Source organism: Candida albicans, chromosome 2, assembly GCF_000182965.3.
Source record: "Candida albicans SC5314 chromosome 2, complete sequence".
Taxonomy (NCBI): domain Eukaryota; kingdom Fungi; phylum Ascomycota; class Pichiomycetes; order Serinales; family Debaryomycetaceae; genus Candida; species Candida albicans.
In genome coordinates, this window is record NC_032090.1 from 163138 (window position 1) to 189586 (window position 26449).

The 26449-nt window shown below is 33.8% G+C and overlaps 15 protein-coding genes and 1 non-coding gene across 16 annotated transcripts, besides 1 other annotated feature; 11 read left to right on the plus strand and 5 right to left on the minus strand. All coding sequences in view use genetic code 12, as the record gives it.

Moving 5' to 3' along the window:
* Nucleotides 1-1301: 1301 nt before the first annotated feature.
* HGT7 (Hgt7p) lies at nucleotides 1302-2942 on the plus strand (the record flags this gene model as incomplete). The annotated part of the gene is made up of 1 exon (XM_714379.2): nucleotides 1302-2942. The coding sequence occupies one exon, from the start codon at nucleotides 1302-1304 to the stop codon at nucleotides 2940-2942; it is 1641 nt and encodes a 546-aa protein (XP_719472.2).
* Nucleotides 2943-4125: 1183 nt separating this feature from the next.
* On the plus strand, nucleotides 4126-5778 carry HGT8 (Hgt8p; the record flags this gene model as incomplete). The annotated part of the gene is made up of 1 exon (XM_714378.2): nucleotides 4126-5778. The coding sequence occupies one exon, from the start codon at nucleotides 4126-4128 to the stop codon at nucleotides 5776-5778; it is 1653 nt and encodes a 550-aa protein (XP_719471.2).
* A 1273-nt stretch (nucleotides 5779-7051) lies between these two features.
* Nucleotides 7052-8704, plus strand: HGT6 (hexose transporter; the record flags this gene model as incomplete). The annotated part of the gene is made up of 1 exon (XM_714376.2): nucleotides 7052-8704. The coding sequence occupies one exon, from the start codon at nucleotides 7052-7054 to the stop codon at nucleotides 8702-8704; it is 1653 nt and encodes a 550-aa protein (XP_719469.1).
* A 475-nt stretch (nucleotides 8705-9179) lies between these two features.
* On the plus strand, nucleotides 9180-9821 carry CAALFM_C201030WA (mitochondrial 54S ribosomal protein uL16m; the record flags this gene model as incomplete). The annotated part of the gene is made up of 1 exon (XM_714375.2): nucleotides 9180-9821. One exon carries the CDS (start codon nucleotides 9180-9182, stop codon nucleotides 9819-9821), a length of 642 nt encoding a protein of 213 aa, XP_719468.2.
* Nucleotides 9822-9990: 169 nt separating this feature from the next.
* CAALFM_C201040WA (uncharacterized protein) lies at nucleotides 9991-10363 on the plus strand (the record flags this gene model as incomplete). Its single annotated transcript, XM_019475198.1, has 2 exons — nucleotides 9991-10186; nucleotides 10245-10363. 2 exons carry the CDS (start codon nucleotides 9991-9993, stop codon nucleotides 10361-10363), a joined length of 315 nt encoding a protein of 104 aa, XP_019330743.1.
* A 160-nt stretch (nucleotides 10364-10523) lies between these two features.
* CAALFM_C201050WA (uncharacterized protein) lies at nucleotides 10524-10781 on the plus strand (the record flags this gene model as incomplete). The annotated part of the gene is made up of 1 exon (XM_019475199.1): nucleotides 10524-10781. The coding sequence occupies one exon, from the start codon at nucleotides 10524-10526 to the stop codon at nucleotides 10779-10781; it is 258 nt and encodes an 85-aa protein (XP_019330744.1).
* A 6-nt stretch (nucleotides 10782-10787) lies between these two features.
* CAALFM_C201060CA (uncharacterized protein) lies at nucleotides 10788-11237 on the minus strand (the record flags this gene model as incomplete). The annotated part of the gene is made up of 1 exon (XM_714374.2): nucleotides 10788-11237. The coding sequence occupies one exon, from the start codon at nucleotides 11235-11237 to the stop codon at nucleotides 10788-10790; it is 450 nt and encodes a 149-aa protein (XP_719467.2).
* A 197-nt stretch (nucleotides 11238-11434) lies between these two features.
* CAALFM_C201070WA (DNA-directed RNA polymerase I subunit) lies at nucleotides 11435-12616 on the plus strand (the record flags this gene model as incomplete). The annotated part of the gene is made up of 1 exon (XM_714373.1): nucleotides 11435-12616. One exon carries the CDS (start codon nucleotides 11435-11437, stop codon nucleotides 12614-12616), a length of 1182 nt encoding a protein of 393 aa, XP_719466.1.
* A 142-nt stretch (nucleotides 12617-12758) lies between these two features.
* On the minus strand, nucleotides 12759-12877 carry tL(CAA)2. The gene is made up of 2 exons: nucleotides 12839-12877; nucleotides 12759-12802 (listed from the first exon to the last, which is right to left on the minus strand). It is a non-coding gene; the product is annotated as a tRNA-Leu (tRNA).
* A 477-nt stretch (nucleotides 12878-13354) lies between these two features.
* On the minus strand, nucleotides 13355-13771 carry ERG28 (Erg28p; the record flags this gene model as incomplete). The annotated part of the gene is made up of 1 exon (XM_714372.2): nucleotides 13355-13771. One exon carries the CDS (start codon nucleotides 13769-13771, stop codon nucleotides 13355-13357), a length of 417 nt encoding a protein of 138 aa, XP_719465.1.
* A 135-nt stretch (nucleotides 13772-13906) lies between these two features.
* Nucleotides 13907-14184: a long terminal repeat ((toroa-2a) Long terminal repeat (LTR); about 282 bp long, 11 copies per genome).
* A 965-nt stretch (nucleotides 14185-15149) lies between these two features.
* Nucleotides 15150-16529, minus strand: BCY1 (cAMP-dependent protein kinase regulatory subunit; the record flags this gene model as incomplete). The annotated part of the gene is made up of 1 exon (XM_714371.2): nucleotides 15150-16529. The coding sequence occupies one exon, from the start codon at nucleotides 16527-16529 to the stop codon at nucleotides 15150-15152; it is 1380 nt and encodes a 459-aa protein (XP_719464.2).
* A 1108-nt stretch (nucleotides 16530-17637) lies between these two features.
* Nucleotides 17638-19701, plus strand: KAR2 (Hsp70 family ATPase; the record flags this gene model as incomplete). Its single annotated transcript, XM_714369.2, has 1 exon — nucleotides 17638-19701. One exon carries the CDS (start codon nucleotides 17638-17640, stop codon nucleotides 19699-19701), a length of 2064 nt encoding a protein of 687 aa, XP_719462.2.
* Nucleotides 19702-20239: 538 nt separating this feature from the next.
* Nucleotides 20240-22636, plus strand: NOT3 (CCR4-NOT core subunit; the record flags this gene model as incomplete). The annotated part of the gene is made up of 2 exons (XM_019475200.1): nucleotides 20240-20262; nucleotides 20401-22636. The coding sequence occupies 2 exons, from the start codon at nucleotides 20240-20242 to the stop codon at nucleotides 22634-22636; spliced, it is 2259 nt and encodes a 752-aa protein (XP_019330745.1).
* An 89-nt stretch (nucleotides 22637-22725) lies between these two features.
* Nucleotides 22726-23121, minus strand: CAALFM_C201140CA (uncharacterized protein; the record flags this gene model as incomplete). The annotated part of the gene is made up of 1 exon (XM_714366.1): nucleotides 22726-23121. One exon carries the CDS (start codon nucleotides 23119-23121, stop codon nucleotides 22726-22728), a length of 396 nt encoding a protein of 131 aa, XP_719459.1.
* Nucleotides 23122-23501: 380 nt separating this feature from the next.
* On the plus strand, nucleotides 23502-24902 carry PEX12 (ubiquitin-protein ligase peroxin 12; the record flags this gene model as incomplete). Its single annotated transcript, XM_714365.2, has 1 exon — nucleotides 23502-24902. The coding sequence occupies one exon, from the start codon at nucleotides 23502-23504 to the stop codon at nucleotides 24900-24902; it is 1401 nt and encodes a 466-aa protein (XP_719458.2).
* Nucleotides 24903-25191: 289 nt separating this feature from the next.
* CAALFM_C201160WA (S-methyl-5-thioribose-1-phosphate isomerase) lies at nucleotides 25192-26442 on the plus strand (the record flags this gene model as incomplete). The annotated part of the gene is made up of 1 exon (XM_714364.2): nucleotides 25192-26442. One exon carries the CDS (start codon nucleotides 25192-25194, stop codon nucleotides 26440-26442), a length of 1251 nt encoding a protein of 416 aa, XP_719457.2.
* Nucleotides 26443-26449: the final 7 nt, after the last annotated feature.

Genomic DNA, 26449 nt, shown 5'->3' on the forward strand with positions numbered 1-26449 from the left:
TCCACATTTAAGCAATTATAAGGCGAGTCGTGTTAATTTGGTTAAAAATAAAAGAAATTATTATGCATTTCACGCAGATACTGATCTCAGACAACGTAATTTCATCCGAACTGAACATTCACATAGGCTGCATACAATAGAGGCATTTTTTTTTCTCAATTGTGCTTTTTTCTCAATAGAACAAGAATTGAGAAAAAGACAAACAATAAAGTTTAACTATTTTGTTCATTTAGTCACAAAACTAGTTTTATTTTTTTTTGTCATGGCTCGAGTTAATCCGAAGAGTTTGTTCATCACCACGCCACACGCCTAGATTTTACAGAAAACAAAAAAAAATGATCTTAGAAGTGTCAAAACTTTACAAACTTTCTTTGTATTTGCGGGTTTTTATTAATCACTACTTTTTGTTGTACTTGGAATAATAATAGTACCGAAAAAAATTAAGAACCATTTACAAGCTGTTTCAAGTTTTTGTTATTTGTTTTCGGAATATCTTTTTAAACCATAAAAATTTTTCCTTATTTTGTGTGTGTTTTGTAATACCAAAAATAAATATTCAAGACCTACACAATTGCACAGAAAATTTTTTCCGGTCGGAGAATTTTCATGCACTGCATGTTATTAATTTTACCAAACTCGACTGATTATTAGGAAAAAAAAAAAAAACACGGAAAAACTAATGCAGATGCACAAAAAAGAGCTTGTCTTTCGGGCGAGAAAAAAAAATTTTCACTTGTTGAAAGCCTCTACATCAACAATACTAACACAATCACCCTACACTGCTGGTATTTCCTCAAGTCAAATTTTATAACACTTTATGGATACCAAACTGAACTGATAATCTTTATATCGTTAGTAGTGGACAAAAAACTCTAGCTATGTAATCGGTATGTAAATACAAATATCGAATACTTGTCGTCCGCTTGCTTTTTTTGTTATTCGGTAACAATTGTAAAAATTCTAATTTCCATACCAAATGATGAGATCGGAAAAAAATATGCACAATTTCTAAAAAACTGCTCGAAAAAAAAAGGTTGAGATTTTTTTTATGTGTTTTTTCTGGGTCACTCACTAAAACGGCATACATGCGAATGTCCCCATAGCACCACTCCACTTCCCCCATGGCAAAATGAAAAAGAATAGTCAAAAAAAAAGGAAAAACCACCAACTCTTACTAAAACATAGATTTCAGAACAATTCTTGAAGGTATAAATATGTAGTAGTTTTCCATCAATGCTCCGAGTTTAGTTTCATTTTTCCTTTTTCTCTTTTTCTACATCATCCTCACAACAATTTCAAATATGTCTCAAGACAACGTCTCATCAACATCTACAGCTGAGGCTGTAAATAATGAAATCAAAGTCAAAGATGAATTTCCACAAGAAGAACAAGCTCATACTAGTTTAGAAGATAAACCAGTGAGTGCATACATTGGTATCATCATTATGTGTTTCCTTATTGCCTTTGGTGGTTTTGTTTTTGGTTTCGATACTGGTACTATTTCCGGTTTTATTAATATGTCTGACTTTTTAGAAAGATTCGGTGGTACTAAAGCTGACGGTACTCTTTACTTTTCCAATGTCAGAACTGGTTTAATGATTGGTTTGTTCAACGCTGGTTGTGCCATTGGTGCATTATTCTTGTCCAAAGTCGGTGATATGTATGGTAGAAGAGTTGGTATCATGACTGCTATGATTGTCTATATTGTTGGTATTATTGTTCAAATTGCTTCTCAACATGCTTGGTATCAAGTCATGATTGGTAGAATTATTACTGGTCTTGCCGTCGGTATGTTATCAGTTTTATGTCCTTTGTTCATTTCCGAAGTTTCTCCAAAACATTTGAGAGGTACTTTGGTGTGCTGTTTCCAATTGATGATTACCTTGGGTATCTTCTTGGGTTATTGTACTACCTATGGTACTAAGAGTTACTCAGACTCTAGACAATGGAGAATTCCATTGGGTTTATGTTTTGCTTGGGCTTTATGTTTGGTTGCTGGTATGGTTAGAATGCCAGAATCTCCACGTTACCTTGTCGGTAAAGACAGAATTGAAGATGCTAAAATGTCACTTGCCAAAACTAACAAAGTTTCCCCAGAGGACCCAGCCTTATACCGTGAACTTCAATTAATCCAAGCTGGTGTTGAAAGAGAAAGATTGGCCGGTAAGGCATCTTGGGGTACTTTATTCAATGGTAAACCAAGAATCTTTGAAAGAGTTATTGTTGGTGTCATGTTACAAGCCTTACAACAATTAACTGGTGATAACTATTTCTTCTACTACAGTACCACCATTTTCAAGTCCGTTGGTATGAATGATTCCTTCGAAACTTCTATCATTATTGGTGTTATTAACTTTGCGTCCACTTTTGTTGGTATCTACGCTATTGAAAGAATGGGTAGAAGACTCTGTTTGTTAACTGGTTCCGTTGCCATGTCAATCTGTTTCTTAATCTATTCCTTGGTTGGTACTCAACATCTTTATATTGACAAACCAGGTGGTGCTAGTAGAAAACCAGATGGTGATGCCATGATCTTTATGACTTCACTTTATGTGTTCTTCTTTGCTTCTACATGGGCTGGTGGTGTTTACTCCATTATTTCTGAACTTTATCCATTGAAAGTTAGAAGTAAGGCTATGGGTTTAGCTAATGCTTCCAATTGGACCTGGGGTTTCTTAATTTCTTTCTTTACTTCATTTATTACTGATGCCATCCACTTCTACTACGGTTTCGTCTTTATGGGATGTTTAGTTTTCTCCATTTTCTTTGTCTACTTTATGGTTTACGAAACTAAAGGTCTTACCTTGGAAGAAATTGATGAATTGTACTCCACCAAAGTCCTTCCATGGAAATCAGCTGGTTGGGTGCCACCTTCCGAAGAAGAAATGGCAACCTCTACGGGATATGCTGGTGATGCCAAACCAGAAGAGGAACACGTTTAATGATTTAAGAAAAATAAATGCACAAGTTGCGGTTATGTTTTAATTTGTTCTCCAAATGATTTTAATGTTTAGCAATGAATTTACAAAATGAAAAAAAATAATAAGTTTTACGAAAATGTTTAATATAGTTATAGAATTTAGACAAAATATATTTTAATGCATATAAATTGATATACTAATTATAACTGATACTAATTGGTACTGTAGTTTTTACTTAATAGTAAAGGGGAAGCTCCTGGCTTTGTGACAAAGTTATGAATAAACAATTAACCACTGAATATTCATTTTTCAAATCAGTTGATCATATACATATGCGGGATTTGGACCTCCTGATATCTAATCAACTAGTCTTGCAACCGAATAGTATCAATCTTCAAAGGATGTAAAAACAACACACAAATTTCTGCTATTGTGTATACTCCTTATTCCAAAACCTGCATGAAATGCTCTTTAGTTTTGAGATGAGTCCTTCAGCATGATTACGTAGTGGATTTCCCCAATTTTATTTTCTTCCAATTGGTTTATTCTTGTATCGAAAAATGAGGGCACACTTTGAATACACATCCCCATATATCTTTGATGATCATTTAAGAGCAATCACCTGAGATGGGTCTCCAGTTTTAACAATTAAGAGTTTATGCCGATCCTAGTCTTATGGTTATATTGAGTGTTTTCTTTATTTTAAGTCTATTTGCTTTGTGTGGGTTTTTTTTAAATGATAAGAAATCTGCAGCAATAGTAAAACTAGAGAGGGAACAAAGGAAAAAAACTCATGACAATAAGATTTTCAATTCTTTTTTTTTTCTATCACTCATTTTCCACCAGTGGTGTCGCTGGATAACAATAAACTAATAGATTTAGATTTCCGCTTTCTTATTCTTTTGTGCATTAAAGCAACCTAAAGAGTTTGATGCACGTTTTATTACTAAAGCTTGACATACACAAACTAGTTTGTTTTTCTAAAGAAAAAAAGAAAAGAGGCAATCTCTCGATGATGTGCTTGTTATTGTTCAAGAAGTTAGTGTCGTCATTCTCCTCCGGATAGTTTAGATTTGAATGCTGAAGAGTTGAAAAAAAATTGCTTCCGATAGCAATATAAATACAGCAAGATGTCGACCGTTCTTGTTTTAATTTATTTTTGGATGTGAAATTTTTAAATCATTGCAAATTCAAATTATTCAAAATGTCCTCAACTAATTCAACAGAAAACCATGCTGTGGAGGAGAAGTATGAAGATCCACAACAACAACAACAACAACAACAACAACAACAACAACAACAACAACAAAAAGATGCCTTGGCCAAAAAGCCTATGTCTGCGTATATTGGTATCAGTATAATGTGTGTTCTTATTGCCTTTGGTGGTTTTGTTTTCGGTTTCGATACCGGTACCATTTCTGGTTTTATTAATATGTCTGACTTTTTAGAAAGATTCGGTGGTACTAGAGCTGACGGTACTCTTTACTTTTCCAACGTTAGAACTGGTTTATTGATTGGTTTGTTCAATGTGGGTTGTGCCATTGGTGCATTATTCTTGTCCAAAGTCGGTGATATGTACGGTAGAAGAGTTGGTATCATGACTGCTATGATCATTTATATTGTTGGTATTATTGTCCAAATTGCTTCTCAACATGCTTGGTATCAAGTTATGATTGGTAGAATCATTACTGGTCTCGCTGTCGGTACATTGAGTGTCTTGTGTCCATTATTTATCTCAGAAGTCTCACCAAAACATTTGAGAGGTACTTTGGTGTGCTGTTTTCAATTGATGATTACCTTGGGTATCTTCTTGGGTTACTGTACTACTTACGGTACTAAGACCTATTCGGACTCCAGACAATGGAGAATTCCATTGGGTTTATGTTTCGCCTGGGCTTTATGTTTGCTTGGTGGTATGGTAAGAATGCCAGAATCCCCACGTTACCTTGTTGGTAATGACAGAATTGAAGATGCCAAGATTTCACTTGCCAAAACTAACAAAGTTTCCCCAGAGGACCCAGCCTTATACCGTGAACTTCAATTAATCCAAGCTGGTGTTGAAAGAGAAAGATTGGCTGGTTCAGCATCATGGAAATCATTGATAACCGGTAAACCAAGAATTCTTGAAAGAGTCTTTGTGGGTGCCATGTTACAATCGTTGCAACAATTGACTGGTGATAACTATTTCTTCTACTACAGTACCACCATTTTCAAGTCTGTCGGTTTAAATGACTCTTTCCAAACGTCCATCATTATTGGTGTGATTAACTTTGCGTCCACTTTTGTTGGTATCTACGCTATTGAGAAATTAGGTAGAAGACATTGTTTGTTAATCGGTTCCGTTGCGATGTCCATTTGTTTCTTAATTTACTCATTGATTGGTACTCAACATCTTTACATTGACAAACCAGGTGGTGCTAGTAGAAAACCAGATGGTGATGCTATGATTTTCATTACTGCACTTTACGTTTTCTTCTTCGCTTCTACATGGGCTGGTGGTGTTTATTCGATCATGTCAGAACTTTATCCATTGAAGGTTAGAAGTAAGGCCATGGGTATAGCTAGTGCTTCTAACTGGTTATGGGGTTTCTTGATTTCTTTCTTTACTTCATTCATTACTGATGCTATCCACTTCTATTATGGTTTTGTGTTTATGGGCTGTTTAGTGTTTTCCATTTTCTTTGTTTACTTTATGGTTTATGAAACTAAAGGTCTTACTTTAGAGGAAATTGATGAATTATACTCTACTAAGGTTGTTCCATGGAAATCAGCCGGTTGGGTGCCACCTTCAGAAGAAGAAATGGCGACCTCTACTGGTTATGCCGGTGATGCCAAACCAACAGAGGAACACGTTTAATGACTTACAAGTGGATCTTTAGGTTATGACAATATATCCTTGTTATGCTCAACTTGTCATAGCTCATGTTCCTTTTGTTTACACTGGAAATAATGAAATTTGGTTTCCTTACTGTTATGATTATGGACTTACATATAGATATTGGTTATAGATGATTAAAATAGAATAAAAAAAATTATAATGTTAGGAAAGATGTTTCGGAAAAACCTGGAAATGTAAACGGTAAACTATACAATCGGAGAAACGAAGTTGGCTGAAAATAAATTGTTGGGCGACTTTCCACAATTGTTTCCACATTTTAATGCTCACCCCCGCCATCTTAATTCAGTTTTTAAGTATTGTGTTTGACGAGGATGTTCAAAGTTGTACTCATTCAATAGAAGAAACGGAAAAAACCGTAGTTTCAAAAAGCGTGCCCTCTGTATGTTCTGTATATAGAAAGTTTGAGCCTGTACATATGGGGAAGGATTACTAAGAACTTAGAAAATAATGGAACAACTGATGTTATGTTTTTGTTTATTTAGTATTTTTGTACCTTCAAAGGGAGTTTGAAAGTCACCTTATGTTCAATGGTTTTGTTAGAATAATTTCCGGTTTTTTATGTACGAGAAGTGGAATGACACACTACCTTTCTTTTTTTTTTATGCAAGCCTAGCCTAGCCCAGCCTTGTTCTCCACCCTTTTCTCATGGTGTACACCACACAACATGTGGAGAATATCGTTTAGCTTTAATATTCTTTTTTTAAAGAATCAAGTATAATTAATTTCTGTCCATTTTACTTTGGAAGAGACATTATGTAAGAAAATAAAGAGAATTCAACATACAACAACAAAGAAATGTTTCTATTTAAAGTAAAACGAAGATTTAATCGAGATGCAATTACCAAAAAAAAAATACAATTTACTGAATTTTGACCCCCGACAAAAAGTTTTGTGTAAATTGCTATAAAATTCCCCCCTACTATTTTGGGAAGTAAGGAAGTATGTAGGTTGCCGTGATCAGGAGAGAAAAATGCAAGAAGCACTAGACGGACAAGAAAAGTAAAAGCAAAAACAAATGTTTATCGTTTACTATTCTTGCCGTTGTTTCGCAGCTTATACCTCGGGAATTCTTTACCAATATATGAACCAACTCAGTTAGAAAAGAAAGCCCGAGACTGTAGTATATAAAGGGCTTAAATGGGCACTTCCTGTCCCAATTTCTCATAAAGAAAACCTGGTTCTTGAAAATTTGATTTTTCTTTTTGCATCAAGTTAATTTATTCAAAGCAAAATGTCATTAGATAATTCAACAGAAAACCGTGATTTGGAAGAAAAGGAAGAAATTCCAAAGAACGAACATAACGAACAAGGCGAACAAAACGAGAACAATGAGCATATACCTACTTTGGAAGATAAACCATTGAAGGAATATATTGGTATTAGTATTTTGTGTTTCCTTATTGCCTTTGGTGGTTTCGTTTTTGGTTTCGATACTGGTACCATTTCTGGTTTCATTAACATGACTGACTTTTTAGAAAGATTTGGTGGTACTAAAGCTGACGGTACTCTTTACTTTTCCAACGTTAGAACTGGTTTATTGATTGGTTTGTTCAATGTGGGTTGTGCCATTGGTGCATTATTCTTGTCCAAAGTCGGTGATATGTATGGTAGAAGAGTTGGTATCATGACTGCTATGATCATTTATATTGTTGGTATTATTGTTCAAATTGCTTCTCAACATGCTTGGTATCAAATCATGATTGGTAGAATTATCACTGGTCTTGCTGTTGGTATGTTATCAGTTTTGTGTCCATTATTTATCTCAGAGGTTTCTCCCAAACATTTAAGAGGTACATTAGTTTATTGTTTCCAATTGATGATTACCTTGGGTATTTTCTTGGGTTACTGTACCAGTTACGGTACTAAGAAATATTCTGACTCCAGACAATGGAGAATTCCATTGGGTTTATGCTTTGCTTGGGCCTTGTGTTTGCTTGGTGGTATGGTAAGAATGCCAGAATCTCCACGTTACCTTGTCGGTAAAGATAGAATTGACGATGCTAAGATTTCACTTGCCAAAACTAACAAGGTTTCTCCAGAGGACCCTGCATTATACCGTGAACTTCAATTAATCCAAGCTGGTGTTGAAAGAGAAAGATTGGCCGGTAAGGCATCTTGGGGTGCTTTAATCACTGGTAAACCAAGAATCCTTGAAAGAGTTATTGTTGGAGGTATGTTGCAATCATTGCAACAATTGACTGGTGATAACTATTTCTTCTACTACAGTACCACCATTTTCAAGTCTGTCGGTTTAAATGATTCCTTCGAAACATCTATTATCCTTGGTGTCATCAACTTTGCTTCCACTTTTGTTGGTATTTATGCCATTGAAAGATTGGGTAGAAGACTTTGTTTATTAACTGGTTCCGTTGCCATGTCCATTTGTTTCTTAATTTACTCATTGATTGGTACTCAACATCTTTACATTGATCAACCAGGTGGTCCAACCAGAAAACCAGATGGTAACGCTATGATTTTCATTACTGCACTTTATGTTTTCTTCTTCGCTTCTACATGGGCTGGTGGTGTCTACTCCATTGTTTCTGAACTTTATCCATTAAAAGTCAGAAGTAAGGCTATGGGTTTTGCTAATGCATGTAACTGGTTGTGGGGTTTCTTGATTTCCTTCTTCACTTCATTTATCACTGATGCTATCCACTTCTATTATGGTTTTGTGTTTATGGGCTGTTTAGTGTTTTCCATTTTCTTTGTTTACTTTATGATTTACGAAACTAAAGGTCTTACTTTAGAGGAAATTGATGAATTATACTCTACCAAGGTTGTTCCATGGAAATCAGCCGGTTGGGTTCCACCTTCTGACGAAGAAATGGTTCGTGCAAAAGGCTATACTGGTGATATCCACGCAGATGAAGAGCAAGTTTAATCAACTCTTTGTCAATTAATGCTGTACTTGTTTTCATTTTATTTGCTGGCATTTAAAGAATACCCATAGTTCAGAAAATAAAATTGAAAAATTTAAAAAAAAACGCAATATCATTCATTTTTTTTGTTTTTTTGACAATAATATTAATATGTAGTTACCAATGTTTTTAGATTTTATATGTTTTGAAAAAATAGTTTGAAAAAATAGTTTGAAAAATAATAATAATAAGAAGCTAGTATTATTTGATTTACATTCTGAAGATTCTGGTAATTGTACGAAAACAAAAAGAGTTGTATCCTATGTGTTGAAAATATAATAGGTGTTTCAGAAAGTTGTGAAAAAAAAAGTGTTTGCGACAAGTGTAGATTATTTTACACGACCAGTAGCTATTTGACGTTCAGCTCAAACGCACAAAAGAAAAAACGAAAATTTTTCTGTTAAGTAAAGAAGATCCGTTTTTACTGTGAAACAAGACATGTTCAACCAATTCAAATCAACCTCAGTGTTCAATAGCATATTTGGGTCTTTCAGAAGATTCAAGCATGAATATGCTCCTAGATTTAAAGAAGTGGAGAAGGCCCAAAAGGGAAGGGTGTCTGTTAGAACTGGTGGTTCAATTAAAGGAAATTCACTAGAATTTGGTAAAATAGGATTGAGATTAAAATCCCAAGGTATCAGAATGCATGCTAATCAACTTCAGGCAGCTGATAAAGTTTTAAGAAGAGAATTGAGACCTACTAAATCCAAATTGTATACAAGATTTGTGTGTGACTTGGCTGTGTGTATCAAAGGTAACCAAACAAGAATGGGTAAAGGTAAAGGTGCTTTCGATCACTGGGCAAGTAGAATGCCAACAGGTAAAGTTTTGTTTGAAATAGATGGACCAATACATGACAAGGTTGCTAGAGATGCTTTGAGAAAAGCTGCTGATAAATTGCCTGGATTATACGAAATTATTACTCCAGAATCCAAAGTTAGAGTTAGTTTGACTCACTTGATTGATAAACCAGAACCAGTGGATTACGTCGAAAAACTTAATGCCAAACCTACAAAGAAATGGGCAAATGTCCAGGCATATCACACTGATCCAATGTATAAACAATACAGTGGAAGATAAAAGAATTGGTAAATAATTTATGTTGGTAGTGTCTAGCTTGTAAATATATAAAATTCATACAGAAAGCATGAACGAATGAAGAAACAAACAAACAAACAAACAGACAGTAAAAAAAAAATTATACTACATTCATATCATTATTGTTGTAGAACCAGTTGACTAGTGAGAGATGTCAAAAGAGACGCCTAAATTGATTAGTAATGCCTTGAAAATAACCTCAAAGTTGATTGAATCTGATACAAATATCTCAACAATTGATTTGAATTTGTTGGAAAACTTGAACACTAATCAATCATTGAATTATATTAAACTAGAGAAAAACATGAACGAAATTGAAGCAAATGCCAAACATTTGCAGATTTTGAGTATGTATTATTGTTTGGTGATTTATTCTTGTACGGTTTGTACTAACGTTGCCGATAGAATCTGAATTTACAGGTTACACTCAGGAGCTTCTACAAATTGAAAATAAAGTTGCAATACTAGAAGATATAATAAGTGAATTAGACACTTGGACAAAAGAATTGGAAAATATAAAGTAACTTAGCTGTATAGTTAATGTACTATTGACATTATTCCTGTTGTAGAATTGCTTGTATGTACTGATCTAATTAAGGTCGTAAACACAAAAAAAAAAGTGGATAAACAGAAAATATCATTTCTTGCAACATTGATATACCCCAGAATCATAAACTTGCCAGAATGAATGTGTTATACTTTTTATTCTTTATTCTAGTCACTGCAGAAGTCCCCAAAGTTTATTCCACTTTCATTAGTGAAGACGATTGTGACTCAACCAGTGGATTCTATAACAAACCAGCAAAAGGGTTCTCACTTAAGGAATGGCTATCGTGGTTTAAGCGCTTTGGAAGAAATTATGATTTTTCTGACTGTGAATATTCCAGCTTCCCCTTTAATAGTTCAGAATGGGAAACTTGCCATAGTGATTCAGATATTTGAAGTTATTCATTCCTCGTAATATTTCACTTGAATCCAAAGACTGCAGCTATTGCACTGTACTATGATATCAAACCCGCCATCTTTATCTGGTGTTCCCTTTTCTAAATCTGTTTCTGTGAGGCAGATACTCTTGTGGGCAGTGCATCTGGGGCATGATTTTGACCATTCATCATTGTCAAACTCAAAATCGTCGAGACTATAAATATCCAACCCACCTCCATTTATGTTGAATCCTTTCAATTTTGATGATTCAATGAGCTGTTTGTCATATTGTTTTCTAGATGTTGGATCAACTAATGTCGCAAATGCTTGTTTAATTAGTGGTATATCAACTTGTGCCGACGAGTTATCAATCTTATCAGGATGTGAGGTTAACAATTTCAGCTTATATGCTTGTTTGAGTTCTGGGATACTTGCTTCTGGTGTAACTCCCAATACTTCATAGTATGATATCATTAGGAAATTGTCATGTAAACTATGATTTTATAAATTGTATCTCAAGCTAAAGATAAACAGAGTAAATGTAGCTAGTGCCAGAAATACTTCGATGCACCCAAAAAAAAAAATTTTTTTGATTGACATATAATAAAGAGGAAAAAAAAAAACTACTACTGAACTCATCCCGATCAGAAGTATAATATCTGCTCAGTGTCATGTCTTCTAGTATCAAAGTCAACTCTGTGACAGAGAAACCAGTGGCCACTGTGGGTTCCTTTTTTAATGGTTTAAGAGTATCTCCTGAAGTAGAATTTGACTTGTATAAACATAAGAAGAGAGATGACTATGTTTTACATGGAGAAACTGATACCTTAGATTACAACGGTACATCTAATAACGAAAATGAATACGTTGTTGCTGTTTTTGATCCAAACAGCAAATCCGTTGAATTATACAAAACCCCATATATATCCACCAAAGTTACTGCAAAGAAAAATAGAGTTTATAAAGGTCCAAAAGTCAAGAGTGCAGGTATAAGAAACGTAACACAACGTAATGCATTAGGTGAAGCCTTTGGTACTAAAAAAGCCAAATCTGCTATTACTAATTTGGAAAAGAACAGAATTGATTCTGAAAAATTGCAGGACATTGAAATGGATATTGTTGATACTGTTAAAGAGAGCACTCGTGATTTGCCAGCTCAAGAAGATGGTGTTGACAGACCAGCACCATTGGCAAATGTTGATGCCACAAACGTAGAAGACATTTATCCACTAGAAAATATTATTCCTGAAAAAGATTGGCAATATCTTCGTGTTAGTTCCATTCTTACTGCAGAAAATCCATTGGAAAAATTGCCATTTACCAAATCAGAATTCATTGCCAAACAATTGCCTATTTTGATTCTGCAAAAAAACACAGAAAAGTTGCAAATGCTTTTTTACGCATCCCTTTTATTGGGTGTTTATGAGAATAGAAGAGTCAAAGATAAACAGAGTCTTATGACCAGATTACAAAATATACCTTCTGAAATCTTGGTTGATGGTATTTTGGATCGATTTGCTATTTCTCGTGCCACTAAATTTGGTAAATCAAAGGACAAGTCATTTACTATTGATCCATATCACGAAGATAAATTGTTGACATACTTGTTCATATTGCTTTTACATATAAATAACTTCACAGTTGAATTGGTACCACTTTCAAAAGATTTGAAGTTGAAAAATACAAGATTGGTTGGTTTATTCAGAGCTTTGGGTGCTATTATCAAAAGTGCAACTGTTGGTGAAGCCGAAGCTCTCGGTATTCCAAAGAGTGCTGTCGGTACCTACAAGATAGCCACATTGAAAGTACCATTCAAGCTACCAGAATTGACTAGAAGAGGAAAGCGTCGTTAGTCTGTCAAGTTTGTTTTTATAGCCCATTATATACAATGAAATAGAAATTGAGCAATTAATAATAAAGCTAGATTTAAAAAAAAATGAACTAGTCAGTTCTGATAAAAGTAAAACAGTGGCTGATCTGAGCAAAAAAAAAAATTGACACCAAGGAGATTCGAACTCCTGCATCTTACGATAGTAGAAACCCCTGTTAGAACAGAAGAAGAATTTTTGTTAATTCTTGAGTCTACCGCCTTAGACCAACTCGGCCATAGTGCCAACTTATGTTGTTGTAATTTTTTCACATTTATAAACCAAATATTTAGTACTGACTTTACATTTTTGTAAGTAAAGAAACAGTATTTCAATTGCAGTTTGAAAGCTCCGATTGATAATATTTGAGCTGTATCTATACCAATAAAACGCTTTTAAAGAAGCAACCAAGAAGAAAGATGATTTTTGAAAGAATAGTCTGAATTTGTTTTTGTCAAATTTTGGTGTAGAATTGGTACAAATTTCTCTTCAAAAAAAATATAAAATGTTGCAACACCAACTATTTCGTTTCAAATAAAACCATGACTAGTAAATTTGTTTATTATAATGTATACTGAAAATATACGTATCTATGTACATTTAATGAAAATGGTAAAAAAAATTGAATAATCCTGAAAAATAAAAAAAGTTTCACACTAAAAGGGGGTGGGGGTGATAGATCATGATTTTCTACAAGGTTAACATCGTCATAGCTGCTTTCTCTCAATTGACATAAAAGTCCTTTTGCAAATACATCCAAACCAAACTAACAGAACTAACAATCAATGGACCACTTAATCCTTTACCCAATTTACAAGTTCCAAAATATAACCATTCACTCAAAAAATGCCAGGCAGCAATAGCAAATGTGAATTGAGTCAATTCATAAATTTGTTTATTTTGTAAATAATAAGCACCATAAAATCTTACTATTGAAGTAATTAATGTCCAAGTTCCAAAAGTTCTTGCTGATAATGGAGATACTTGATTTGGATTTTTTTCGTATACTCTTTTAGTCAAATTGATGTTTTGATAAGTTTGAACAGAATTGAAAATTGATACCACGGAAATAAACAAAAGCCAATATGGAAGTTTCCCACCATTAGTATAAGGAAGAATTGATTCAAAATATCCAAGCATTGTGTTTTGGTTAATGTAGAGGTAAAGAAAAATAGTGTAGAAAAGAGTTAGTTTTCTCGGATTATTCTTTTTCTTTTTTTTTTATTAATGCTCGAAAAGGGTTATGAAGATAGATATATATTGGCCAATACCGTTAGAATGTATGCAGTGTCACAGAGTTATTCTTACGAGTTAATTAAGTAATTGACAAACAATAACTTAGTTGGTGTACATATATTTCTGTATAAACTTCGTTATTCGCTATATCACTTCTTGTTAGTAAAGAGTACATTTGGTCTCCTTTTATGTAAAGTAAACTGTCGTCGTATAGACCTTTCAAGATGCGTGTCTTGATTACCAAAACAGAATACGCATCAGCATTTTGTTCTAGATTAGATCACATGACTAAGATTATGCCACGAATACTTCCAACAGAAACAACATCAGCTAATGTTAAATAAACTATTAATAATGGTTTCCAATAAAAATTCAACAGAAGTTGAGAATTGATCTCTGTTTGAGGCTGATAGCGAAGAACAAAGTCCCACGACGGTCAAAGAGCTGCCAGACCGCCCCTCAAATGCATTTACCAACTATCATCATGATAAGTTGGAGTGGGAATCACACGTCATGATGGTGATCAAAAATGCTTTGGAACCTTGGGAAAGCAAAAAGTGTAAACAATTTTCTGCTATGGAAAAAGTAGAATTAATTGAAGCTGCATTATAATGCTTTTCCTGGTATTCTTGAATATACTAAAAATGATTAAATTATATTGAATTCGAAAGTGAGAACCTCTTGTAGTGTTAAATGTGAAACTTAGAAATATACAAACTAAACATGGAGGATTTTGCTCTTTATATAGTAAATTCTCCCATGTTAGACAAACTGTCTTCGTCTCTTACTCTGTTCAAAGTAGGGTGTGCAACATGGCTAATTATGAACAATGAGCCAGCATTGCATGATGATAACGATTGTTATAAAGAGAAGAATACGCTAATCTATTTCCTTGTTAGGAAGTATGTGGACTGATAATTCAGATGGATAATTAATTCCACTGTGAGAGGGATTCTCGGGAATTCTCTATTATATATAGAGGAAATTCCTCAAGGTATTAGATTGTATATTTTCTGTAGAAGCCAAGTTTGCAATATATTAGTTACCATGTTTCGCAAAAGGCACGGCCGGATAACTTCAATAATGTTCAACCCATGGGAAGCTCGTTCATGCTGCCATCTCGTATATACCTGACAACAAGAAATGTAGTTGAACTTTTGCACCAACCATCCATTATCAAAATCGCAACGAAAACACCAGAAGGTGAGTAAGCCGAAAAAAAAAAGATAGAATATACTAACATAAAACAATATAAGATAATAAACAACTACTTATTGTACACTTAATGACCAGCAGTTGGGTCTTGACTCTTTGTAGGGTCTTGTTCTTTCAATACCTCCACAACAGGACCCAATAATCTTTGGAACCCGGATTTACCTAATGTGGCAACAATTACATTATCCAATGCTTCCACAGTAGCTTGTCTTGGTAAGTCTTTTATTAATGCAAGCTCACCAAAATAATCACCTTTTGTTAATTGTTTGATATTGCCCAACTTTTCGTTGTAAACTTGACAGTTTCCACTTTCTATTAAATAAAAGTTCTCTCCTTGTTCACCTTCAGTGACTATTTTATCACCCTTGTGATACATTTCTGTGCTCAATGCATCTGCCAATTTTGAACGTGCATGATCCGAAAGAGATTTCAAAACCTCAATATCTTTTAAGAAGTCCTCGTACATCAATCTCTTGTTAAAAGTACCTTCCAAAAGAATTCGACGGAATGTCAAACGGTCTAATGCCCAACAGACAACATCGGTGGCAGCAACTGCCGTAGCAGCTCTTGGTGAATTATACATCAAAGCCAATTCCCCAAAAGATGACCCTTCGCTACTGGAACTTACTTTAGCATCATTAACATAGAAATCAACTGTACCAGTTTCAATAATGTAAAAAAAGTCCCCTTCATCACCTTGTTGGATAATTACTGTATCTTTAGCAAATGATTTTTGTTGTAAAGCAGCAATCACAGTTTTCTTAGAGTTTGCGTCCAATTGTTTGAAAAGGAAATTGTTCTTTAAATTGTTGGCTAATGTTTCTTCTTCGGTAATGCTCAAATTATTAACTGGAGGTTTCCAACTATCTAATTTCAATTTTGCTGGATTCAAGGCTTCAGCAGATACAGATGTTCTTCTATTAGCGTTGAAAGCAACTGGGATCTTTGATGATGGCGTTTTTGATGATGCTGATGCTGATTGTTGATTTGGTTGGCTTGATGACGATGGTTTTGATGGGTCATCTGGGTCTACTTCCTTGGTTGGAGGATTAGAAGCACTCTTTTTAACATCAAAATTTGATTTGAAAATACCCCCACCAACAGCAGCAGCAGCAGTATCTGTTTTGGTATCTTTGGCATGGGGATCTTCGTCGTGATTCAGATGTGGATCATTAACACCAAAAGGTGATTTAAAACTTGGTTGTCTATCATTCACAATGCTCACACCACTAGAATTAACATTCACATGATCAACAGATGGGAATAAGTCGATGCCTGCGGCTTCTGCTTTAGCTTGTTGCGACCATAACTCACTTCTTTGAGCTTGTAACTTGGTGTTGAAATAGTTTGCGCAAAACTGTAAGACATCTTGCGGGTTTTTGGAAATTATTTCTTTCTGTAACTGCGACAATTCATCAGATATGAATTGCTGTTGAGGATTAGACATTGGTAAAGATGTTGATTGAAGAGTAGAAGATATATGCTAAAAGACCGGTATCACAATTTATTTGTGGGCAACATTTTTTTTTACTCCCCCTCTCGCTCTCTGTCTCTCCCTCTCACTCATTTACTTACTTTAGTTTCTCTCTTCAAACTCACTCCCAAAGTAATTTCTCCTTTTTCTCAAGAAAAGCAAATTTTACTCAACTTAGCAAATTAACTATTAATAATAATGAGATACATAATAATAATAATAATAATAATAATAATAATTAGCTTGTTTGTTTAAAATTGCGATGAAGTTTCAGTTACACACTTGATCATTATGAAATTACTTCTTCATAACAACAACTTAAAAAGACACAACAGATTATGTAAGATCAAAAAAAAATAGAAGAGATATAAATATTATTAGTTACGGGGAAGTTTGTAATTATCGTGGTCAATTAAAAATCCGTATTGTCCAATTTGATAAGGTAATCACATAGATACATAGTGATAGCAGACTTCAAAGTAACTTAGAAACTATTCTTTTATTGTTTCTTTTCTATATTCTCTTTGCTTTTTTTCAGTATTCTCTTTGCTTTCTTTTAATCAAAATCATCAAATCACAGATTTTTGAAAACAGAGAATGAATGAACAATTGATGACCATAGAAATGAAGTGAGAACACATAAATCTGCGACACTTCACGTGATAACAACAAAGTGACATGAACAACAAATGTCGCAAATTATACAAACGACATTTGTTGTTCAAGCCAAAAAAAGAAAGAAAGAAACAGAAAAAAGAAAAATCTCAAAGTTGCCACGTAAGCACAATTAATCTTTTTATGGTTGTAACTATTTCTAGTATATTCTACGTAATAGGTGAGGTCCTATATGCAGTACACACAGGTTTTTTTCACAGATGTTGACACAGTGTTGAAAATTATTCACGTTGATTTATAAATATACAACTTACCTTCCACGGTTTTTTTTTTGATTTTTGATTTTTTGAATTCTTCTTTCTTTTTTTTTTCATTTATTTATTAAAACATTCTCTTGTAATACTTTATTTGATAAATTTTACAAGATTTAATTAGATCAATTAGATTATAGAATCATTTCAATATAATGAGATCATCACAATCTTCTTGGTTACCACGTATTGGTTTATTATATGTGGCGTTAGTTATACTTATACCATTTTTGGTTTCACCGAAGCACGCATTTGCGGTTGCTGCAGTGAGCGATGATGAATCCTCGACAGATAATTATGGTACAGTCATTGGTATAGATTTGGGTACCACTTATTCCTGTGTTGGTGTTATGAAAAACGGTAAGGTTGAAATTTTGGCCAACGATCAAGGTAATAGAATCACTCCATCATACGTGTCGTTCAATGGCGATGAAAGATTGGTTGGAGACGCTGCCAAGAATCAAGCTTCCTCTAATGTCAACAACACTGTTTTCGATATTAAAAGATTGATTGGTTTGAAATATAATGATGACACTGTGCAAAAGGAACTTAAACATTTGCCTTACAAAATTGAAAATAAGGGTAACAAACCAGTTGTTAAAGTTGAATACCAAGGTGAAGAAAAAACTTTCTCCCCTGAAGAAATTTCATCTATGGTTTTGGGTAAAATGAAGAGTATTGCTGAAGATTACCTTGGCAAAAAAGTTACTCATGCCGTTGTCACTGTTCCAGCTTATTTCAACGATGCTCAAAGACAAGCTACTAAAGATGCCGGTACTATTGCTGGTTTGAACGTTTTGAGAATTGTCAATGAACCTACTGCTGCCGCTATTGCCTATGGATTAGACAAAGGCGACCAAGAAAAACAAATTATTGTTTACGATTTGGGTGGTGGTACTTTTGATGTTTCTTTATTGTCCATTGAAGGTGGTGTTTTCGAAGTCTTGGCTACTGCTGGTGATACTCACTTGGGTGGTGAAGATTTTGATTTCAAGATTGTCAGATACTTGGCCAAACAATTCAAGAAGAAGCACAATATTGATATCACTGCCAATGCTAAAGCCATTTCCAAATTGAAGAGAGAAGCCGAAAAGGCCAAGAGAACTTTATCTTCTCAAATGAGTACTAGAGTTGAAATCGACTCCTTTGTTGATGGTATTGACTTTTCTGAAACTCTTTCAAGAGCCAAGTTTGAAGAATTGAACATCGCTGCTTTCAGAAAGACTTTGAAACCAGTTGAACAAGTGTTGAAGGATGGTGGTGTCAAGAAATCCGACATTGATGATATTGTTTTGGTTGGTGGTTCCACCAGAATTCCAAAAGTTCAAGAATTATTGGAAGGATTCTTTGATGGTAAAAAGGCTTCTAAAGGTATTAACCCAGATGAAGCTGTTGCTTATGGTGCCGCTGTTCAAGCAGGTGTTTTGAGTGGTGAAGAAGGTGTTGATGACATTGTTTTGTTGGATGTTAACCCATTGACTTTAGGTATTGAAACTTCTGGTGGGGTTATGACCACTTTGATCAAGAGAAACACTGCCATCCCAACCAAGAAATCTCAAATCTTCTCAACTGCTGCTGATAACCAACCAACTGTTTTGATCCAAGTCTATGAAGGTGAAAGAACCATGGCTAAAGACAACAACAGATTGGGTAAATTCGAATTGACTGGTATTCCACCAGCTCCAAGAGGTGTCCCACAAATTGAAGTCACTTTCTCATTGGATGCCAATGGTATCTTGAAAGTTGAAGCTGCTGATAAGGGAACTGGTAAATCTGAATCCATTACTATCACCAACGAAAAGGGTAGATTATCCAAGGATGAAATTGATAGAATGGTTGAAGAAGCTGAAAAATACGCTCAACAAGATCAAGAATTGAAAGAAAAGATTGAAGCTAGAAACTCATTAGAAAACTATGCTCATGTCTTGAGAGGTCAATTGAGTGATACTTCTGAAACCGGTTTAGGTTCTAAATTGGATGACGATGACAAGGAAACTTTGGATGACGCTATCAAGGAAACTTTAGAATTTATTGAAGATAACTTTGATACTGCTACTGCTGAAGAATTTGAAGAACAAAAACAAAAATTAATTGACGTTGCTAACCCAATCACAGCAAAATTATACGGTGGAGCTGCTGGTGAAGGTGCTGGTGGCGCTGGGGATGCCAAATTCGGTGATGATGATTCAGATGATGAATTCGATCACGATGAATTGTAGAAATATTAAGAAAAAAAATGTTAATACTATGTATATAAGCATTCCAATGTTTAGTTCTCTTTGAAAAAAAGAATAAAATAAAATAAAATAAACAAAGAAACGTATAAAAAGTTTATGTAAAGAGATAATAGTAATAGAGGAGGGATTATGGAGTTTTCCCCTATTATAATAGACCATGAAATGAACGGACCAACTAGAATTAATGAGGAAGAAAAAATAATAAATAGAGTAACAAAAAGTTGGAACCTGAAAATTTGAAACTTGCCAATGTAAGCTTTGATTGGAATTGAATTTAATATATGAAAGACAGAGACAGAGACAGAAGAAAAATTTTTTTTTTCCTACTACTAAGTCTTACTTTACTATTTTGTTTCTCAATTAGTTCAGGGAAACATCACTCACTCACTAAGTTCACTTCTCTAACAAAATTACTTCGAGAAAAATTTCAACGATCTTTTTTTTTTTTTACTTTAAAATTAAATAAAAACTCTATTACTTTAACAGCCACTTGAAAATTTTTATTTAATAAAAAATTAGAATGTCAAATCGAAAACTACAAAAGTATGTTAAAGATATTATAAATGAACTATGGAACTATTGAAGAAAGAAAGAAAGAGCCCCACTAAACATTTTTTTTTTCTTTTCATTCATAGTGCTACCCTTGTTGAAGAAATCACAAAGATTACTAACTTTATCTAGGGAAATTGACATTATTTTCAAGAAAATCCAAGAAGGCTTACAAGACTTTGACTACCATTATGAACGATACGAAAGTATACAAAACACTGAAGATGATTCTGATAATCAAAGAGAAAAAGAGAAATTGGCCAATGATCTAAAAAAAGAAATCAAAAAATTACAAAAATTTCGAGAACAAATCAAACATTGGCTACAGAATGATACTGTGCATACTCTAGGACCCGTTGGAACATCGTATGAATCTAAACTAGCTGAAAATAAGAGTCTAATTGAGGATTCCATGGAAACGTATAAACTAGTAGAAAAGCAAAGTAAATTGAAAACATTTTCCAACCAGTCCATCATGATGACATTTATGGATAGCACGAATGGCGATGACGATGATGATGACGACGATTCAGATGATGATGAGTTGTTCAGTGGTAGTGATGAAGATGAGGAAGACGAATACAGTGATTTGCCAGAAGATGCGGTGAACGCCATTCATTTCTTCAAAGATTCTATACTACAGTTGAGAGAACAAACACACAAGTTGGATCATGAATACGAAAAGTTGGCAGCCAAGAAGTTACGTAAAAACAATTTGGCGACCATAGAGGCCAAGAAGGAAAAGATTCAGCTGACGATAGGGAACAATAAATTTCATCAGAAAAAGCTCAAGAAATTACTCAGACAGTTGACAAGTGGTGTAGTTACAGAATTTAATTTAATATGGTTGTTGAAAGACGATTTGAATAAATATTTGGAATCTAATGGAGACTATGAGTTTACTAGAGAAACCGAATTATACGATGACATTTTCAATCAAATTGCAGCAGTCGAAGAAGATTATTCTGAAATTCACGAAGACAACCATGACCATTCGCATTCCCACCTTGAAAAAACTTCAACGGCGAATGGAACACACCATGAAAGTGCGACCACCACAGCTACTGCTGCTAAAAACTCTTCTGTAACAACACGAACATCGCCGTCTCCAATTTTAACGAAAGCAAATGGCCATATCAAAGAATTATCCGTTGAATCAGGATCTCCTACGACTTCACGTCTGAAACTTCTGAAAATCCATACCAATACACTGCAACTGAGTACACATTCAAACACTTCCTCATCAACGCACGCACAGGCTCCTCGACAAAGCCCCGAATTAACTTCACCGGCAATTGTAAAGACTTTGAGACCGGCAACTGCTCCTTCTAAGCCAGTTGGTACTCTCAAATGGTCTGCGGCGGCGGCAGCAGCAATTCCCGATGTTCAAGAAAAACCAGAATTAGTAGAAACAGAATCCAATGGATCTAGTGTACACAAAACAGTATCTAAGGATCAATATGAGGAAAAAATAAATTACCAATCACCAGCACCAACACAACAACAACAACAACCGCAAACACTGGTAGAACTGAAGACTCTTTCTACCACCCAAAGTTTGGCTTCTTCAATCACCGACAATATAAATCTTGATAAATATAAGGAAGTGATCAAGAATTCGAATTTAACTAAAACCGAGTTGGGGTTGTTTTCCGACATGAACTTGGCCAGAGTTCCACCAGGTATTCAAGATCTAGTGATATCGTTTGCATCAAAAAGAAATAACGATAACTTTAAAGTTTTAGTCGATTCAACTGAATTCAATCAATTTGCTTTACCATTACACAAACCATATTTACCTGAGATTGTTCAGCCATCATATTATTCGCAATATACCAGTACCAGTTTTAAGCATCCAACTCCATTAGTCAAATTTCAAAGCTATTGGAATCAAGTAAGAGCAAACTTTGGATTTCAGAAATTAATGGACGAGATAAAATCATTGACTTTGCAAAATAATGCTGATAATTTGCCAATTATTGCTGAGTTAACATTTGTATTATTTTATGGATTTTATTATGGTGTTACTCCAGCTGAAAACTTGATTGCTGAATCGTATTTATTTGAATTGGGTTGGAAACCTTACAAGAACCAATCAGAAGATGGTAGTAATAATTTATCAACTGGTTCAATTAGTTTATCAGATATTAATGGACTGAAATCCAAGTCTAATAGATCTAGTAATTATTATTTTTGGTTCAAACGAGTAAAATTAATTTCTCGTGGTGAAGATATGGGACAACCATCTAATATTGAATTTGGTGATTACCAAGTGTTTGATTTGAGTTTTTGGGAAATATTTGTCAAATATGGTTTCAAATTTGATTATAATTTTTGTCAAATGGAACCATCAAAAACATTATTTTGAAAAGTTGTTGCCATCGTTGTTGTTGTTGCTGTTGTTGTTATAGTAGAGTATTTTATTTTTTCTAGATTTATTTTGTAGTTAGAGCTTTGTTATATATTGACGTTTTCGTTTTCTTTTACATTAGTAAATCCTTCTGAATCAAAAATGGATTGTGATGTCAAGATCAAATCCAGTTGTGTAGTTGGTAAAGTGTCATTGACATCACCAATATCAGTATCAGAGAGTATCCACTTGTCCGAATTGATACGCGGGCTTGATGATATTATAACAGATGCTTCAGTTTCATCTACATCTTGTTTGGTTTCTTTGTATTCATATTGAGTCCCATCTTTTGCAACCAACACAGGCATATTCTTGTACGTCAGTGAATTAGGGATGAAAGGGACTTCAACATAGAAGTCCATATTGGTAAATATCAAATCAAACTCCTTAAGTTTTGCTGGCCTGATTTTATTAGTTTCAATAATCAGTTTCAAGCTTTGCATTGATATATTATCTATGTTGGTGTGGAATAGTTGATAATATTTACCCAATTTTTTTTCTCAGCTTATTTACAACCCCCCTAACTGTGAAATTTCTTTACAATTCGTAAAATAATGATCAATAAGTATATTTTTTGATATTTAACACTTTATGTCTTTTCAAGGTAATTAAGAGACCCACGTAGGAATACTCTTGTATAGGAATATTTCTGGTTCACCATATCAACTCACACATTTGTCATACAACTCAGTCATTGGACACGCCTCTGTCTCGTCCCCACATTCAATTTGAATTGGAAAAAACCAATGACAGTAGAAAAAAAAAGATCTTACTGAAATCACCAACCTTTATACAAATAATTCATTAGATTCTTGACAATACAATGGAATATTATTCGTCTTTAGATGCTTCTCAGTTGGATTCTGAAAGACCGACATTATTTGAGCTAATATCTGCAAATCAATTAGAGTCATTATTATCTCCATCATTACGATACATTTTGGTTCACTATGCCAGTAAATATCCTCGGTACTTGTTACAATTAAACAATAATTTTGATGAACTCAATTTATTATTACGAAGTTTTATTGAATGGTATTTTTTAACTTATTGGCAAGGGACATTCACAGAAAACTTTTATGGATTGAAAAGAGTTAGTCAAACTCCTCTTTCTCAAGGGGAGTATAATTCTAGTCGTTTGACTCAATTGGTACCATCTATGATTGAAGAAAGAAGAAAATTATCTAAATTACAGAAATTAGTGTCATTATTTGAAGTTACTGGGGTATCATTTGTGTCTGAAAAACTAAATTATTGTTACGAAGTATGGTATACCAAATATGTGACCAATCAATTGAATACAAGCGATACTTTAACCACACAAGAAAATGTCAAAATAAAAATAAAACGTAAATTTGTTGAGATATATCCATATTTACAAAGTGCTTATAGAGCAGCAAATTTTATCACTACATTGTTATACTTGAGTGGGTCTTCAAAATCACCAACCTTGTTGACTTATTTGTTTAGAATCAACTTTTCTCGTTTAAACCAATATGATTATTCCAAGAATGAACCTAAACAACCGTTAAATGATTCTAAAAAACCAAATAGAATACACCCACCAACAGCAATAGAGTATATTTTGATGTTGTTGAGTAATAATGTGACCAAACCTTCTTGGAAGGCAATAAAATTTGTGTTGGGGACGTTTTTCCCAGTAGCCATTTTCACATTGAAATTCCTTGAATGGTGGAATAATTCCGATTTTTCATCGAAACTTTCTAAAAATTTAGGTAATGTTTTGGATTTTACTTTGCCACCACCATCATCATTAACTTCTGCACTTAGATCTTATAAAAATGAAGAGAAGAAAGACAGCGGAACAGAAATAAAACAACAAAAGAAAAAGCAGTACAAATCAGGTAAAGTATGTCCATTGTGTAAGAAGGAGTTGACCAATCCAGCTATAATTGAAACAGGATACGTTTTCGACTATAGTTGTATTTATAATTATTTGGAGAAATCACATATAATTGTATCGAAGAAACTTCAAACCAAACAGAAAGATGAAGAAGACGACAATATTTATTCTGAGGATGAGAGTGAAGATGAAAATATTGAAAACGAAAAGAAAGAAGAAGCAAAAGAAAAAGAGAATGTTGTTATTGACATTAACAAAGGTGGCAGATGTCCAATAACTGGACGTAGATTGTTAGGATGCAAATGGAATCCCATCAAAGAAGAATGGGAGATTGAAGGGATTAGAAGACTTATATTTTAGTAACCTCTTAGTTCTTTCTATATTTAATATACAACATCGAATTCTGTCTTGCAAATTCTACAAGTCCCTTCTATTTATTAAGTTGACAATTTGTAAAGACAATAGAAACCACCACCACAATTTTTTGTAGCATTCATTTTAATAATGGCTTTATATTTGTCATAACTGCGAGAAATTACGAAGACAAATCGAAAAAAAAAAATCCGATGAAATATCAACCATATTTAGCCCACATGGCCCTTGAATAGATTCATATCATCTTTCCTTCGACTATCACAACTATTCTACAATGTCAACTACTACTAGAACTCTTCAAGCTATAAAGTTTGATAGAGATAATATCAAATTGGAAATTCTTGATCAATTACTCTTACCTTATTCGACAAGTTATATCCCCATCAACAACATCGAAGATGCCTTTAAAGCCATTAAATTAATGCAAGTTAGAGGTGCTCCTGCCATTGCCATTGTTGGTGCATTTTCTGTTGTGGTTGAAGTTTCCAATTATTTAAAACAATCAGATTCGAATCAAAAAACTATTAAAAACTTGAATGATTCTTTGAATTATTTAATTACTTCTAGACCAACAGCAGTGAATCTTGCTAATGCCTTAAATGACATTAAACAATTATTACAAAAATATAACGAAACTGATATCATTGGTGAAAAAATATATCAACAAATATATGATTATGCCATCACTTTATACGATGAAGATTTAGCCAATAATAAAAAGATTGGTGAAAATGGATTAAAATATATTATTGATACTTTAACAGAACAAAATTTCAAAGGACCATTTTCCATAATGACTATTTGTAATACTGGTTCATTAGCCACATCAGGTCATGGTACCGCATTAGGGATTATTCGTTCAACTTATCAAGCTTTACAAAAAAATAATTCTAAACAAGATTTTTGGTTAGATCATATTTATCCATGTGAAACTAGACCTTATAATCAAGGAGCTAAATTAACTACTTATGAATTAGATTATGAACAAATCCCATTCACGTTGATTTGTGATAATATGGTTTCTTCATTGATCAATACTTTAAGTGATGATAATAAAAAACCTATTAAGATTGATCAATCTGCCCCTGTGAAATTCATTATTGTTGGCGCTGATAGAATTGTGGAAAATGGTGATACAGCAAATAAAATCGGGACATTTCAATTATCAACTATTGCAAATTTTTTTAATACCAATAGATTTAACACCACCGCAACAGCAACAAATAAACAAATTAAGTTTATTGTTGCGGCTCCGAAAACTACTATTGATTTGAACACTAAAACTGGTGATGATATTGTTATTGAGGAAAGACCAGCTAATGAATTGACAACTTTAGTTGGTCCATTGTTAAATGAATCAGGAAAAGTGGGTGAAAAATTAACTGTGGGAATTGCTACGCCTGGAATATCTGTTTGGAATCCAGCATTTGATGTCACTCCTCATGAATTGATTGATAGCATTGTTACAGAAGATCCTCATGTTTTTACCAAAGATAAAAACGGGGAATTTAATTTGATTAAATAGATCTATA